General features: G+C 30.8%; 1 protein-coding gene across 1 annotated transcript; it reads right to left on the bottom strand.

Annotated features, from left to right (window-relative positions):
• Positions 1-4,612: 4,612 nt before the first annotated feature.
• On the bottom strand, positions 4,613-6,202 carry LOC133697073 (cytochrome P450 86B1-like). Its single transcript, XM_062119415.1, has one exon. The coding sequence runs from the start codon at positions 6,200-6,202 to the stop codon at positions 4,613-4,615; it is 1,590 nt and encodes a 529-aa protein (XP_061975399.1).
• Positions 6,203-17,456: the final 11,254 nt, after the last annotated feature.

Genomic DNA, 17,456 nt, shown 5'->3' with positions numbered 1-17,456 from the left:
CAATTTCATCGTTCAACATTTTATTTTATTTTGAAATTGGTCTTCATTTTGTTTTTCATTTTTTTATAGGGTTATCTCAATCATATGCTCATAGTTATGGGGGTTAGCAAATTAACTTGTGTTAACTCAGTTTTTTTTTTAGATTATTTTTTTTAGAGTTTCACCCCTTAGCATTTTTTTATTAAGAATTTTTCTTCGTTGTTTTTTACTGCTTGTCTTCCATGCAATTAGTCTCGCCCTTATAACCTCATATTTCAAAGATTAAATGGGTTGAGTTTGGTCTTTTATTGATTATTTTTTTAAATTGATTTTTTTTAATTTATCATTGAACATTTAATTTTGGAAGTGATCTTCATGCTCTTGTTTTTTCAATTTTCTTTTTATTGGGTTATTCCAATCCAACGCCCATGGTTGCGTGGTTTGCGAGTTGACCCTAAATGATTCAAATTGTTTTTCATAGCTTATTTTTAAATTATTTTTTTAGTTTTGTCTTCTAATATTGAATTATTTGATAGTTGAACTATAGAATTTTATTCAATATATTTTTGTTAATGATTTTTATTTTATTTTATTAATTGAGTGCAAAATCCATATTGCAAGATCATGTATCCTAATCTTAGCTATCTCTAGTTCTAATATCAATTTATTTAATTAAATGTATGTATAAATTTTTGTATTGATGTTTTGAGAAATTTTATATAAAAAACGCATTGAAAATATCTATTTATTCTTTTTTTTTTCTGAAAAAAAAAATTCCATCTTCTGGGTGAAATAGGTAGTAAACACTAAGCTACAAGTGTGTTTGTCTCGGTGGTTGGTTGTGTTTAATTCTAGTGGTTGTCTTAAAGACATCTGGTTGTCGGAATCGGCAATTATTTCAATGGTAATGTACAGAAAGTCTAATAAATAGGCAGTGTACTTCTCTAGTTCTCTGTTCTCTTTAATTTATTGTTAAGACTACGCACGTGATTGGGGAACTGTATCCATTCACATTAACAGGAGACAAATTGATAATATAACTTATTGAATATTATAAATATAAATTTATATTTATATTTTTAATATATTTGATATATAATTATTTCAATAATTTAATATTATCTAGTTAATTTAATAAATCTAAAAACAACATAAATAATTTTTAATCAATTCAATATTAAAAAGTAAAATTAAAAAAAAATCATTTAAAAAAATAATAAAAAACATGAGTCAACCTGAATGAATTTATGGAATTCGTGACATGAGTTATGAAATCAAAATAATTTTATAAAAAATAAAATAAAAAATATAGATTAAAAAAATCAAAAGAAAAAAATATTATTACAGTAAATAATATTTTTCAAGATTTTGATTTTTTTTACAGGATATACAAGAATAACATTTTTACAAGAGAAAATGGATTTTAACATTTTATTTAGCATCATTCTTCTTGAAGCAAGTAAACTAAGTATTGAAAAGCCAAATTAATATTTTTTTTATTTTTATCTTTCCATTTAGCTAAAAAAAAAATACTATTGCATATTCACTTATAAAAACATTAGTGCTTCAACCTTTCAGTTTTGAATTTAATAAATCTACTCTTTGCCTCTAAAAATCCATGGAAAAAAAAAAGGTTTAACATCTGCAATGCTTACTTTCTTCTCTTCTTCTTCTTCTTCTTCTTCTTCTTGTTTTTTTTCTCCTACATAAACTAGTATAGCCTCTCTATTTTTTTTTTCCTCTGTTGAAAACACCTATTCTAATTTAAAACTGAAGCACTGTCCAATTATTCAAGCTAGTTTCTCATCTGGAAAACCTTACAAATGGAGGAAGTGCTAATAGCCCATTGTAGACTTGTAGTGGTAGGCAAAGCCATTGCTCGGCTTCAGATAGGTTTAGTTAATGCTAATAGAAACTAGCTTGTTATAGCTTAGTCCAAGCATATTAGCATGCTTATGTAGTTATGTTGGTCCTTGTCGGGCCAGTCCAAAAATTAAAAACATGCATGAGATTTTCATTGCACGTTTAAATTCTAAAAAAAAAAAAAAAACTGAGATAAGATTTGGAGATAAGAAAGAGATATCCCTATTATATATATAGTGTCTAAGATCCATTGAACTTTCTTATCAAACCAAAAAACAAAAAAAAACAAAAAATGCAGACATGCTTCTGTGTAAAATACAACGAATAATACAAGGATTGTAGGAAACATGAATTCGAAAAAAGGGAAATTCTACTTGTCTTAAGAAAAAGACACTGTTTTTTCCTGTAATGTTTTAGGAAACAACGTTGAATTTTCTGCAACGGTGATACAGAGTTCAACTGGTTTTTTCTGCAACGTTTTGGAACAACTTAAATATTGAATACCAGACGTTCTAGTTAAGAAGCTATGTAGGGAATTCTGACCGGTGATGTACTGATATTTGCTCATAGGAGGTAAAGCACATTGACATAATATTTAACGTGGTTCGGCAAAACCGCCTACATCCACGGGAGAGTCAATATTATTAGAGATAGATAGAGAAAGGGTTACAACACACATGGAGGAGGAGACTCACTTCACTCAAACTCAGCTTCCATTGCTCTCACACACTGCTGCACAAGGCAGCAGGGCTGCTGCCCTTGGCAGCTACTCCCTCTTTCTCTCCTCAAGTATCGCTCTCTTGTTCTCTTCAATCCTCTCATCTTTGCTCTCTTTCTCAATGCCCTTTTATAGGCAACAATTGTGTCTTCTCAACAATGGCTGCACATGGGTTGATACATATGTCAATGGTGGGTGCAACTACCATTGACAAATGGTAACCCTACTCCTTAGGGTAGGTTGCCCAATAATGGCAAATCCTAACAATCACCCCCTTTGACATTTATATGGGCAATTGTCCTCTTGCTTCTTCAGCACAGGCTTGCATCTTGCAGCTCTTCCAAGTTTACCATTCTGAGAGCGTCTGTGGTCGAGTTTACAGGTACTCGCTAAACCTTTCAATCACCAGAGTCACCAAAGCACACCTTTTCTCACACAAAAGGATCACTACAACCAGATGGTCTGCCACATCACATCTGAAGAGTGTTAACGCTTGTCTCTGGGACACACTGCATTCCCCTTCGAGTGTATCAACCATGCTCGGTCCGGAATGATTTTTCAAGCCTTACATCAAGGCTTACAACACCCCCTCAAACGAATATTCCCAAGTGCGACAGTCATTATCTGAGTATCTCAATATGATCACAAGCTCACCACTCTTCCAAGAGTCTACTCATCCAGGAGTTGCGCCTGCCCTCTGTTCCACCCTAGAAACCACACCTTACTTCTCCGTGAGTCTCTCGCTCTTAGTCGTAAGAGTCCAGGTAACTCTCCACCTTTAACCATGAGGGCAGCCCATAAAGGTTGATCCATATCTGTCTTCATACTCTGAGTATTACAATGTCATTTCCGAGCTCACCACCTTGACAAGAGTCAACTTGTTCCTGGAACCTGCGCATGCTCTTCTGCTTCTTCATAGCAGTCGCGTCTTAATGCTCCACAAGTCACACACTTATTGTCCAAGGCAAATGTCTTCTAGCTCATTGATCTTTAGCATGGGGGCAATATCCATGAAAGTCAATTCTACATTTGTCTTCATACTCATCATAGCCACTTCATTAGCTATACACCTGTCCACTCATGTCTAGCCATCACATTGGCTCTGGGGCGTTCTGAACTGGGCTCATAACGTGGCCCACACACCTTCCCAAATTTTCCAGGAAAACACTTTCTTGGAAACCAAGCCAAATTATCCTTTGACTGGAAAGTGTTTTCTGTTAACCAACTTTTCTAATGGCAAATAAACATAGAAAAATTTGGAAAGTGATTTCTCAAAAACCACTTCTCGAGAAATAAACATGGCCTTGGTTTATAGCCATTAAAGGCTTTCTGAAATCTCGAAGTTCCAACTTTGATAGTAATTAGGGATGAAAATAACAACGAAACTTTGCAATAACTCCTGAAGTTATGTAGTTTGAACCAACACTTTGTTTAGCCCAAGGCTTTTCTAAACTTAAAAGTTCCAATTTCGGTAGTAATTAGAGATGATAATAACAATGAAGCCACTAGCTTGCAATGACTTTGAAGTTACATGATTTGAACCAACACTTCATTGATAATAATTAGGGAGGTAGGTGTTTTTCTTTGCTGAGCCTAAGAAAAATTGGGTTTTATATGAGGTATTTTAGGATCTTAAACTTGAGCTTATTAATTACCAGTATGGATCAGCAACCACTGCGCATTAACATAATTGCTATTTATTTTATATATAAAAAAATTTAGATGTGAGGAAACTTTATTCCCTGATTTCAACAAGTAAAATTCTGGTTGTTACTGACTTGAACTCAATATTTATTATATATATATCCTGACTTGAACTCAATACTTATTATATAGATATCAATTTTTTTATCATCACGCAATAAGGCTGTATATCATAAATATGCTAAACAAAGAGGACGCTATTCTTATTCTTTCGGGTAAAATATTCTTAGATCGATCGTACGTATCTTACGCATAGGCTGAAGTTTCATTGATAAGATATGAAAAGTGACGCGAGAGCTAAGACAGTTCCGCATATGCAAACAAATTAATATTGGCACTAGAGCAACATTAAACGTTCACCAACCTAGGCATCAGAGTCACCAGGAGTCCATTCTTCATGTAAAGTGTGGTTGTCATCTTTGGAGAAGCATCATGGCCTTCAACGACCTTAACTGAGTACCTCAACAGGATTGAAGCTGCCACCATTTTCATCTGCATGTATGCAAACTTCTTCCCCAGGCACAACCTTGGACCGGCGTTGAACACTGCATAGTTGAACTGATTTTCACTTACGAACTTTCCATCCCTAATCCACCTCTCTGGTTTGAACTCCAAGCAATTTTGCCCCCATATAGAATCCATCCTGCCCATTGAGAATATGCAGTAGAAAACTCGAGCGCCCTTCTTAACTATGGAACCGTCAGGGAGAACATCGTCTTCTGCCACTTCTTTCATTTCAATTGGTACGGATGGATACAGCCTCAGGGATTCGGATAATGCTGCGTGGAGATACACCATCTTGTTCAATTCTTCCATGGTAAAAATGATCTCATTTTTTGTCTGTGTCTCACGAAGGGACAAAATGTCATTAATCTCGCATAGAATTCTGTTTTCCACTTCTGGATTGCTGTGTACTAACCAGAAAAACCATGCCAATGCCACCGAAGTGGTGTCTCTCCCTGCTAGGATGAAATTTACACACAAATCTCTGAAATACTTATCTGGGAATTGCAGCTTCTTTCCTTGTCCAGTATATTCAATCTCAATAAGCCTGGACAAGAGATCAGATTGATGACATAAGCTACCATGCTTCCTTGCCTCATCCCTTCTACCCTTCACTGTCTTCTCAGCAAAGTCATGCACAATCCCAACTGCCTCCTTCAGTGCCTTCTCGTATCCTATTCCAAAGAACTTCATGGGCTTCCAAATGAAAGGCGGAATCAGGAACCTGAACAAAGTTAATTCTGTTGCTTTTTCGAAAGCTTTTGCGAAGGGAACTTCAGGGAAATCCAGGGCTAAGCACCCAGGATCAACGCCAAAAGCTGCAGTACAAATGTTATCAAACGTAAACCGAAGAAGCACTTCTTGGAGATCAAAACTATCTCCTGACTTTACCAGTTTTTCTGTCAGCTTCAACAGCTTCTGGTGCAACAGATCTTGCATGGTTTGAAGCGAGTGCTCAATGAACCTGCTTGAATGCATCTCTGCTTTCACAACTTGCCTTTGTTCCCTCCACAATTCATCGTCAACATTGAAAATACCATCTCCTAGCAAATCCCGAAACCTGTCTCTGAAGTATTTCCCTTTTGGGAAGTTCTTGAAATTCGTTTTAAGCATATACGCGACATTGGAAGGATCAGCCGTGGCGATTCCATATGCCCCTCCCATCCACATTCCTTTATGGTGGAAAGTTCCCCCTGCTCTGCTTAAAGCTCTCGTGACGAAATTGTACATGTCGTTGATGTGGAGGAACATGGTGGGTAAGATCCCCAACACAGGCCATAGCATAGGGCCTTTGTTGGTGAGCCTTTCATTGATACATCGGAAAACAAAGATTCCCAACAAAGCAAGAGATACATCCCAAAGGGATGAGTGAATGTACATCCATTGCGTTGCAGAGAACAAGAAATTTGTTGCCGTTGTTGGTTCTCTTTCCATGACAGAACAGTGATATTTTTGCAATGAGAGGATATTTTTTTTTAAAGGTTGAAGCAGCCTAGGGCAGTGGCATTTATGTTAGCACCTGCTCACCTGCAGTAGGAGTAAAAAGAATTTTTCTTCGGCTAAAACGTGTTCATCCCCTAAATTTTCAAAACTCAGATTAGTATTCACTAGATTTTATTGGTAACCCGATGTCTTGAGGTAATTTTAAAACTAATTTTTATTTAATTTGATGATAATTAAAATAAACATTTGTAAGAGTTTGCAAAATTTTACATTTAGAGGAGAAAATGTATTTGACAATATATATATATATATATTAACAACATTATTTTTAAATAAAAAGCCAAAATAATAAGGTTGAAAAGAGAAAGTTAGTGGATTCCAGTGGTACACAAAAAAAAATCATCAATTAATATCGATTTCAACCACTAAAATAATTAATTTTAATGTCAATAAGCTTTACTTGATACAAGAAATTTCATAAAAGTGTTGTTTCATCTTTAAATTGAATAAGAGAATAGATCTGATGAAGTTTTTTGAAACATTAATTTTTAATTTTTTATTGTTTTTTTTTTTGAGTTATTTAAAGATATAAAAAGATTTATTTAGGTCTCTATGGTTATTTTTAAGTGTTATATATATATATATATATATATATATATATATATATATATATATATATATATATATATATAAACAATGGTTGAGAATGGACTTTCGCATGCCCGGGTTTTTCTTTATTAAGGCCTAGGACTGTTGAGCCACATTGGCTTACTTGCTTGGGCCTATTTTTGGATACTATGAGTTTTTTTTTTAATTTTATTCTTGAATGTTTGGGTTTTTTTATTTTAATTTTATTTTTTATTTTTTAATATTTTTAATTTTTTCTTTTGCTTTTAAAAGAAATAATCAACTCACAACATAACACGAGCTAATAGTCTAAGTAAAATGACTACGACATGTAAAACCCTATCCACCAACACAATTATTGGAAATGATCTCTTCTTGCAAAAACTCTTGAACTCTTCTTATTAAAGAAAGAGAGAAATTAGGAGACTTGACAATCATATTAGGTTGGTATTAGAAATTTATTTAATTAACATAATTTAAACAAATTATGGATAAAAAAAAATTAATTTTTAAAAACTCTTGATTTTCCTACTAAAAAAACTCTTGGTTTTTCTATATTCAATTCTTTATTTATGATGACTAATCAAAAATTGATAATGGTAGGAATTCATTATTATTGATTCTTCAATCTTTTAACTTTTAAAATTCACTATAAAAAAGAAGGGTGAAGGAAGAATTTTTAATTTGAAAATTTCAAATTTTGGTTTTTTCTCCAATATCTAGAGCTTAGGTCTATATTTTGTTGAGAGATATTTTAATGTTTTTTATTTTAATTCAAAGATCTTGTTTAAAAGCATTTATAAACAAAGGTAGTGTTATTGAAATCCTGAAAAATATATTACAAACATCCTAGTTGCACAATAGAGGAGCAATAAAGTTTTAAAGACAAAGAATTTATTCTTGATAGCGACAAAAATTTCATTCATTTAAAGTACTTCAACAAGTAAGTATCATTTTTGTTTTAATTTAAGCATTGTTATTTTTATTATTAGCATGCAAACTAAGACTTTAATCTTATACATATTGCAAGTTTGAATGTATGCTTAATATACATGTTTTTAATGATTTTTATAATATTTATGTTGAAATCATGTTTATCCTGAGTTATATTTTTTGTATATTTATAGATTATTTATGTTATGTATGTTCTTTTATAATAAAATTAATATCTTTACTTATTAGTATAATAATACAACATTTTTATTATAGTTCGACTCACATTAAACATTTGTACCAACTTCAAACTCATTTGGCTCCACTTAAAAGAAAATAAGTTAATATAGTAAAAGTTCTTATAATGTATACCTAATATTATCACAAAATTAAGAAATACCCGATATATATATATATATATATATACACACACACCCATTTAAGTACGTCATAAAATGAAAAATAAAAGTAATTAATATACAAATCTTGTATTTTGGTCCATTTCAAACCCATTTACAATTAACACGCATGTGCTATCACAGCAAAATATCCCACCATCATTCACTTGGGTAGTTAGAGTTAGGAGCTCCATCTCTGTAAAAATAGTATCCGTGGACCATCTGGTCTATAAATATATATGATGGTGATGATGGTGATTCATGGAGTAAGTACTGTACCCTAGCTGCATTGAATTATTAACTATGGTTCCCCGAAAATGACATTTCTGAAAGCTGGCACATTTACCTGAACCAGTCTGATAAGTTATATTCACTGAGATTTTATTTTTTTTGATTTTTTTTCCCCTTTTAGATGTGCGTTTTCTAGCATTGCATTATTATTAGAGAAGGGAGGAATTGTGCAAAATTTAATGTGCGTTTTCTAGCTTAGGGAACTTCCAGCTATATCAATATCATCAATTATCCAAAACCCTAATTTTTCTAGGAGTTTTATTATGTCTCAAAACACATAATACTATTAATTACAAGAGTTTCATGGTTTTTTTTAATTCATCTTTTTCCGAGGATAGAATAATGTTTTCACCCTAACATAAATATTTCTTTTAAGGATTGTTTGGAATTATTTTGATAATTAAATAAAATTATTTCGGGTATTTTCTTGATCTTGTGTCCCGTGTTCCACCCTTGTATACTAAAAACTCCTGATTTTAGTACTATTTCATGGATTTTTACAGTTTTATCCCAGAACCCTCAAATGGATCTGCAAGCCATGGATAGATGTCAGTACCGAATTGTTCATGTTTACAGGCTTACAACAGCTCAGTCTGTCGAGGTAACCAACGATGGCTATTGTTTTCGTTTAATGCTTTTGTTTGGTTGTCAGGTAATTGACAAATTGTATGCTTGAGCATGTGGTCAATGGAAAAGGACAGTTTAATCTCCGTGAATTTCTAGAGCCGTGTTCGGCTGGTTCTGATAATTATAACTGTAATTCTGATGTATTATTTAATTTATCTTGATAATTTTTTTATTAGTGGCGTGTGCATAGTAATTCATTGTGATTTGATCTGAAATTACTCTTTTTTTCTTCATATTGGTCATAAAAAAATTTATATTAACCTTTTAATTTATTTATTTTTTTGAATCAATCTCTCTCTTTTTATTTGTAATTCTTTTATTTATATTTATTGTTTTTAATTTAATTTTATTTTCGATTTCATTCCTGGTCATTTAATTTTTTTTTATAATTTATTTTTTATTTTTTTAATTTCTATTTATTTTGTTTTGAATTATTTTCTTGATTGATTTTGTTTTTTTTTCAATTTCACCTCTAGGCATTTATTTTCAAATTAAATGTTTTTTTATTGATTATTTTTTCTCAATTTCATCCCTCAATATTTGTTTGATTAAGAATTTTGCTTCTTTATTTTTTCAGGTTTGCCTTTAATGAGAACACCTCAGTCTCATAACCTGGATAATAGATTTGAAGGATTAGCTCAAGTTGACTTCTGTCTTTTTTAAAGTATTTTTTAATATATTTTTTTGCCAGTGTTTTTTTTTCGCTTTCCTATTTATAAGGACTTTCCAATTTCATGTTGTAGGTTATGTGTTTGATTTGTTTACCCGGGTTCGCTCGAGGATTTTTTTTGTTATCTTTTTATTTTTGCTTTGATAAGTTTTCTAAATTTATATCTTTAAATTGGCTTATAATATTCTTGATAGAACCCAGATCCAGAGTTTCATAGGTTGCGAGCTTTTTAAAATTTGATCATGTTTAGGATGTTTGTCTGAGTTTTCTTGGTCTTTACATATGTTTTCAATTTCACCCCATATAATTTTTTCAATCTTTAAAATTTGGGTTTTATTATTTTAATTAATATTTATTTTATTTGGAATATTTTTTTATTTTTTTCATTAAATTGCATCTTCCTTGGGTTTTTCCTGTTAAATTTTATCCTCGTTCTTTTTGTTGCTTTTGAAAGTTTTTTTATTAAAACTTTTTTATTGATCTCATCCTTTGAAATTAAGTTGGTTGAAAAGTATACTTCTTGATTAAATCTAGGAAACAAATTTCACATGATACGACTTTTAAAGATTAGATCAGGTTTAAGAGGTTTGTCTTGTTTTTTTCTCTATTTCTAAATTGATGTTGTCTTATTTTTTATCCTTTTTTTAACTTTGTTATTTTTTCTGTTTAATTCTCTTTTCTTAACTTTTGTTTTTTTTTTCGGTTTGATTCTATTGGATTAGCCCTTAACAATGTTTTTCTATTTAACCCCCACCATTTTTTAATCTTTAAATAATATATCATATTACAAATGATTTTTAATTTCACCCTCCTATGATTTTTTAATCTTTCAAGGTTGGTCCTAATTCTTTTAATTGTAATTTTTTTGTTTGCGATAATTGTTTTTTTTTTTTGGATTTCATCCTCTTCGGGTTTTTTCTTGTCATATTTTAGCCTCATTTTTTTGTTGTTCCTTTTCTTTTGCAAGTTTCTTTATTAATAGTTTTTTTCAACGATTGCATTCTTCAAAATTAAATTGGATAACATTTAAATTTTTTAAATGAACTCGGGTCCATAATTTAATAAATTATAATTTTTTAGATTGGATTAGATTTAAGAGGTTCGTCTAAGTTTGTTTGGTTTTTTTCCTCTTTTTTTAAACTGATGTTTTTTATTTTTTTTAAGTGTAACTCTTTTTTTTTCTCAGTTTTCCTTTAGTTAGGTTAGCATCGAGTTGTTTGATAATCCAAATAGACTTTGGTGTGGTTGTTCTTCTTTTTTTGTCTATTTATTTACTATTGTTGATTTTTTGTAAATATTTAAATTGATAATTTAACCAATAACTTGGGGCTTGAATTTTTTTTGAACTTATCACCTTTTTTACATTAAAAAAAAATTGTATGGCCTACGGCAACACGCGAACAACATATCTAGTATAAACTAAAATAGTTATCGGTTTCACTACAGCTAAAGTGAAAACTCTATAGATTGCATTGTTTTACTATAGTATAATTTGATTTAAAAATTCAATTTAATTCTTGAAATTTCGTTTATATTGATTTGTTCTTGTAGTTTTTAGTTCTTATGTTTCATTCCTAAAATTTTAATTTTTAACGTTTTATTCCTTGGATATTGAGAGGATGAAGAGAAAGTCACTAGAAAATGAAGATAAAAAGAGAAAGATTTTAGTTAGCCAAAAAAAAATCCAATCTTGATGTTAATTGATTAGTATTGGAAAAAAGAAGTTCAATGGAGGTGTTTTTATACTTTAATTATGTAAAAAAACAAGAGAGTATATTAGATCCCTAAAACCTTTTTATTCAATTTGATTTTTTATTTTAAGTCCAATTAAAGAGTATTTTTTTTTGTTTAAAATAGGGTTATTGAGATTTTTATGATGTTTGTGGAGTTTTTATGGTGAAAACAAGTTAATATTTGGGTTTTGAAGGTACAAAACTTGGATTCTAATTTTTTAATTATTAAAAATAACCAAAAAAATATTCTAGTACATGACACATAGTTCATTATATTTAAAAAAGATTGAGTGGGCATTGAGTGCTTCACCTATTTCTTTGGAAAAAGAAACAACTAGGTGCACAAACCTGGATTTTTAGGCCTAAGCATAGGCTTTTCTTTCTATGCTAGCCCAAACAAAATAAAATTTTTGAGATGATATTTTAAAAATTATTTGATTATATCATAAATTTTAATTTTGAAAAAATAATTTTAGCAATTGTTTTAGGAATAATTATTTGTAAATTTAATATGCAGATTTGTTTTTCTAAAAATGAACAATGATTGTTAAATAAAAATAAAATATTTATTTTTCTATTATAATTTTTTAAATTAATTATTCTTTATTTTTTATACATCCATGTAAAAAGTATTGAGACATGAATTTTTTACTCTCTCTTTTTATTTTAAGCTTTCTTCTCACATCATGATATGTTTTTTTTTAAATCTTGCTTTTGATAAAAAAAAACATGTTTTCATTTAAAAAAAATGATGAATAAAGAAAGTAAATCTTGACCTAAAAATAATATATTTTTTACTTGAGAATTTAAAATATTAGAATTCTTATCAATATTTATTTTGATTATCATAAAATTAAATAAAAACAGGTCTCAAATAAAGCCAAGACATGGAGCATTTAAGAAAGAAAAAACATAGTAAATACTTAAATTAATTTCACAAATTGATGGAGGCACCTCATTCTAAGTACAAATTGTGCCATAGCATTAAAAAAAAAAAAAACAGTAGAATGATGAAGCAAAGAAGTAACTAAAATTTACACCAGCAATTTTGGTTGGTTAGTTATGTATTCAATGAAACAAGGTTTGAGTTCAAGTGGCTGCCGTATTGTCTCTAATGAGAGAGGAGTTGCTTTTATAGTATTTTATACCCATTTGCCATTAACTCGCACGTGCTATCACATCAAAAGTGTCCACCACCACCATTCACTTCGTTAGTTAGGAGCAGTTAGCTAAGCAATTAACAATGCTGGGGTGCCGTACGGTGGTCCAACGGAAGTCCGGTGGGGACAAAAATACTCTGATGGACGGACAGTTGATTGTGCCGACGGCCATGAATTTAATTAACTACCAACTCCATCACTCTTTAGAGAGCTCTTAATTGAGAGAAAAACTCGTCTTAAAGATCATTACTTGCCCATTAACCTATAGCAGAGTTAGCATCTACTAGCCTTGACGCCGGTGCTACGTAGATGTGAGCAGGACTCTTTTTTATATATAAAAGTATTGAAATAAAATAAAAACAATATTAAAAACTAATTACAATAAATATGTAATAACACTAATTAGAGTTAAACTAATATGGGATACTTTGTTAAACTCCGCAGTCTAGATTATATAACTAAAATAACTCAATAAAAAAATAAAAAAATTATTAAGCTCTTTAAAAAAAAATATTAACTTCTTAAATATGTGATTCGAGTCATTAGACTCGAAACATCCATTTTAAAAAAATCATGAAATTTAATTTTTAATAAATTAAATATTAAATGATGAAATTAAAAAAAAATCAATCATACAAAAGAATTTTAAAAAATAACAATTCAAATAATGATGATCAAAATCACTATTATTATTAATATTAATAAGTAATATTATCATTATTACTACTATTATTATTTTTAACATTATTAAAATCATTATTATTTTTATTACTATTATCATCATCACCACCATCACCATTATTATTATTATTATTATTATTATTATTATTATTATCATTACAATTACTGTTACTATTATTGTTATTATCTTTCTCACCACCATCAGTATTAATACTATCATTATTATTAATATCATTTAACCATCATTTTTATTATTATTACCATTATTATTACAATTATCACTACCGCCACAACTATTATTATTATAACAAACCAGTATTACTATTGTTATTATGACCATTATCATTACTATTAGTATTATTATAAATATTATTATCATCATTGTGACTACCATTGTCGCCGCCATTGCCACCACCATCATTATTATCACTATCTCTTTCACGACTATTATTATCACCATCACCACTATTATTATTATTATTATTATTATTATTATTATATCATCATCGTTGTTGTTGTTGTTAATATTTCCATCACTATTATTGTTGTTGTTGGAAAAATAAAAGCCATGAACTTGATTTGAAGAATAGAATTGAAAGCCATAAAAACTTTGACAAAAGAGCCAAGAAAAAAAATCAAAAAAAAAATCAAAAGAAGAGGGACCAAATTAAATTCATTATAATCATTGAAAAAACAAAAACTATAAAGGATAAAATTTTAGCCATAAAAACTTTGACAAAAGGGCAAAGGACAAAAATAAAAAAATTAAAAGTAGAAGGACTAAATTGAAAAACATTATCTATACAAATTAAAAAGAAATGGTTAAATTGAAAAAAAAAACTTTAACAAAAGGAAAAATAAAAAAAATACAGAAATCAAAATTAAAAGGATCAAATCTAAAATACCAATAACAATGAGGACCATAATGTATTTATCGGGCTAGGAGAGAGAAATGAAGGGGGGAAAGGGTCACGGGTGACAAATTGATAATATCTGGACGCCACGCGCCACTTCAAATGGAAAAGAAAATGGAGAGGAATAATATGAGACTATGGAATCTCATTTTTAAGCACTTGGAGTTGTCGCATGCGCCGCTCAAAGTGCGCGAGCGACTTCAACGCATTGGTACATGCACTACATGCATCAATAGCTTTTTCAAATTAAAAATATTATTTTGATTATCAATTACATAACTACCCTTGACTAAACTAGTAATAAAACAAAAAAAATTGAGGTTGAAAGACCATAATACCCCTAACTCTAATTAATTAAATTTCTTGGATCCAAAGATACACACGCAACTTTATTGTGTCTAAAAAACACAAATACCAAAATACCCCTACTTGGAACCCTTAGCTTACAGACATACAAATTTTCATGTGAAGAACAAAAAAGTTACCACACTATAATGGTAAATAAAAAAAATATGAGATGAGCTACAAGAATCACTCATCTCTTTTAGTATTAACAAAGAAACTAAATCATGTTATAAAAATGTTGTTCATTCAGACTCATCTTACTGTGGATTGTAATAGTTTCCTTTTCAGCCCGTATATCCTTTCTTTTGATTTGTGCATTAAGAAATTAAATCATGTTATAAAAATGTTGTTCATTCAGACTCATCTTACTGTGGATTGTAACAATTTCCTTTTCAGCCCGTATATCCTTTCTTTTGATTTGTGCATTATTATTTGTTTAACCTGCATATCCTTTCTCTGGGTTTGTGCATTATTAAATAAGTGAGACAGTACTATTTGTTCAGCCTGTATTTGTTGTGATTTGTTGACAATCTGTGCATTAAATAAGTGGGGCAGTAATATCATTAATAACACTTGGTTGCTGTCACTCAGGAGAGCTGCTGTGATTTGTTTGGGAAATAGTGTCACGTTTGTTACAGATAAGATTTTGTATTCCTTGCATGTGATTGGTTTTTATCTGACCAAAAATTCTATATTCCCTGTTCCTTTTTAGTTTGCAGCCAAATGTTTTTTCTTTTAGTCTGTTTGTCTCCATGGATTTCTATCGGGGGTGTTTTTGGATTTTCCTTTATGCTGTTTTATGGGTGGTAAAATATCAGTTCTGGAGAGTTACTATGGCAATCGTTTTTCTTGCGGGTGGGTTCCAAGGTTTGCAGTAGGCTATTGATGTTTTTTTGGTTTCTTTTAGATTCAAGTCTACATTTCTTTGGCCACTGGTTGTTGCACTTTCTTTTGTTTTTTCTCCATTGCCTCTCCTGCTGGTTGTTGCACTCTCATTTGTTTTTATTGTTTAATTGGTTTTCCATTTGTCTTTTGAGGCTGATTTTATTTGTTGTTCATGTGTTCCACAGGGGCCTTTGGTCATTTTTGCTCAGCCACCTTTTAAACTTCAGACTCTTCTGCTCTCTGCATCTTGGTAAGCATTGCCCTCGGTTTCTTTCATCTTTTAAAGTGTTGTTCATTTTCTTATTCTGCTATGGTTGTTGAGTTTACGAGATGTTTTTGTTTTGTGGTTTGCTGTTCCATTCATCTATCTACCTTTCCATTCATCTATCTTTCTAGTTCTTTTCTCCCTTTTCAATTGCTTTTACCGTGTTATTGCTGTTTTGATTTTCCCTTTTTCTTTTTTAGTTTGTCAGCATCTTCTATTTTGTTGTCATTTGTTACCACCTACTGTTTTGGCTGTGCTTTGTCCAATAAAAAACTTCGGTGTGGTCGTGTTGTCATGTTCCTGGCATTTTAAGGGCTGCCTCAATTAAGGATGATCCCGACATACTCTGATTACCCAAAGTGAGATTTAACCAGCCACAATCATACCCCAACGTTTGAGGCAGGGGATCATGTGTCATCTTATGCATAACTTTCTTCCCCTTCTTACACGAATTTCATTGAAATTCTGGTGGCTAGTCTTTCAATAGTATTGCACCGGTGTTGAATTTGAGTGTTTATCATGTTGAACTGAGAGGCTGATAATTATTTGAATCATGGGACCATTGATTAAAAACTTAGTGAAAATTGCCGATTCCAGTCATAGCTTTCTTTTTCACTTTAAAAATTTAATGGTTGGTGATTGTGATGTCAAACATAGGAGGTTCCACTTTGCTAGGTTCCCATAATACATGTTAGTGATGCTCACATTTTCAGTCACATGCATGAAATTTTCAGATCTCTATTGACATACACAGCAACCACAGTAAAACTATTAGCCACAGTACCTCCATTTCAACACTTATACATGCATGTCGATGGGGTTAATAATTTGCTAGCTTTTTTTTTCAGGTTTCCCTTCAATTGAATTATAGAGTTCAATGCATATTTATGGATGTGGAGCCCGAGGAGATTTCTCTAATCAACAAAAAGCCAAACATTGACTTAAGAATTTAGCATTTTGATTTAAAAGAAATGGCCCATACATCACATAATTTGATATTTGACTTTAAAGCATTGAGTTTACATTTACTTAGATTTACTTTGGGGTAGAACCTCAGTTGAAGGAGATGCTAGGTCTTTCATCGGTTCCATTCTCTTATTTTTTTCAATTGATAATCCAGCTCATTTAATCTTTGAAGATGGTTCTCTCGGTTTGAGAGAGCCACAATCAATAACTTATAAATTTTTCAGATGGTGTTACGTTGTCCTTGGCATCTTGAGAATGAGAAGACTGAGTTCCTTTTTTTGGTATATTGTGATGTGTAAAGGTCATCAAGCATATGGAAATAGAAAACAGATGATATTGGGATTCATTTGTGCTGTTGTTGGATATTAATTTGTTTAGTTGTTGGAGTCGTCTGTTTGCTTCTTTTGTTGGATCCTAATCATTTTTACTTCCATATTGCTTTTTTCTTTTTTGTTGGTTGGAGGATATCATCGTCTATTTTTTATATTTGTCATGCCTGTATCTAGCATGTGCATGCAGACTTCAAACTTTATAGATGCAGCATTTTCAATTCTTCTTCAAGTTAAGGCTTTTTTTTTCAGTTCTTTGATTTTTTTATTTGTGTTGTCTGGTTTGGTTGTCCTGCTTTGTGCCCAGTTTTTGTTCTTTATTATTTTGCAATTGTGCCTGGCAGACGATATTCAGCTTTTGGTGTTTTTCCTACTGATTCGGTGTCTTGCTTCTGCTCTGTCTCTCTTAAAAGTCTGCTAC

This window comes from Populus nigra, chromosome 6 (assembly GCF_951802175.1).
Source record: "Populus nigra chromosome 6, ddPopNigr1.1, whole genome shotgun sequence".
Lineage (NCBI taxonomy): Eukaryota > Viridiplantae > Streptophyta > Magnoliopsida > Malpighiales > Salicaceae > Populus > Populus nigra.
Note: the sequence above shows the minus strand (reverse complement) of the source record. Positions and strands in the feature narration are given on the sequence as shown.

Bases quoted from the DNA above. Each gene is read 5' to 3' on its own strand.
- LOC133697073 (XM_062119415.1), bottom strand. From the start codon at position 6,202: ATGGAAAGAGAACCAACAACGGCAACAAATTTCTTGTTCTCTGCAACG.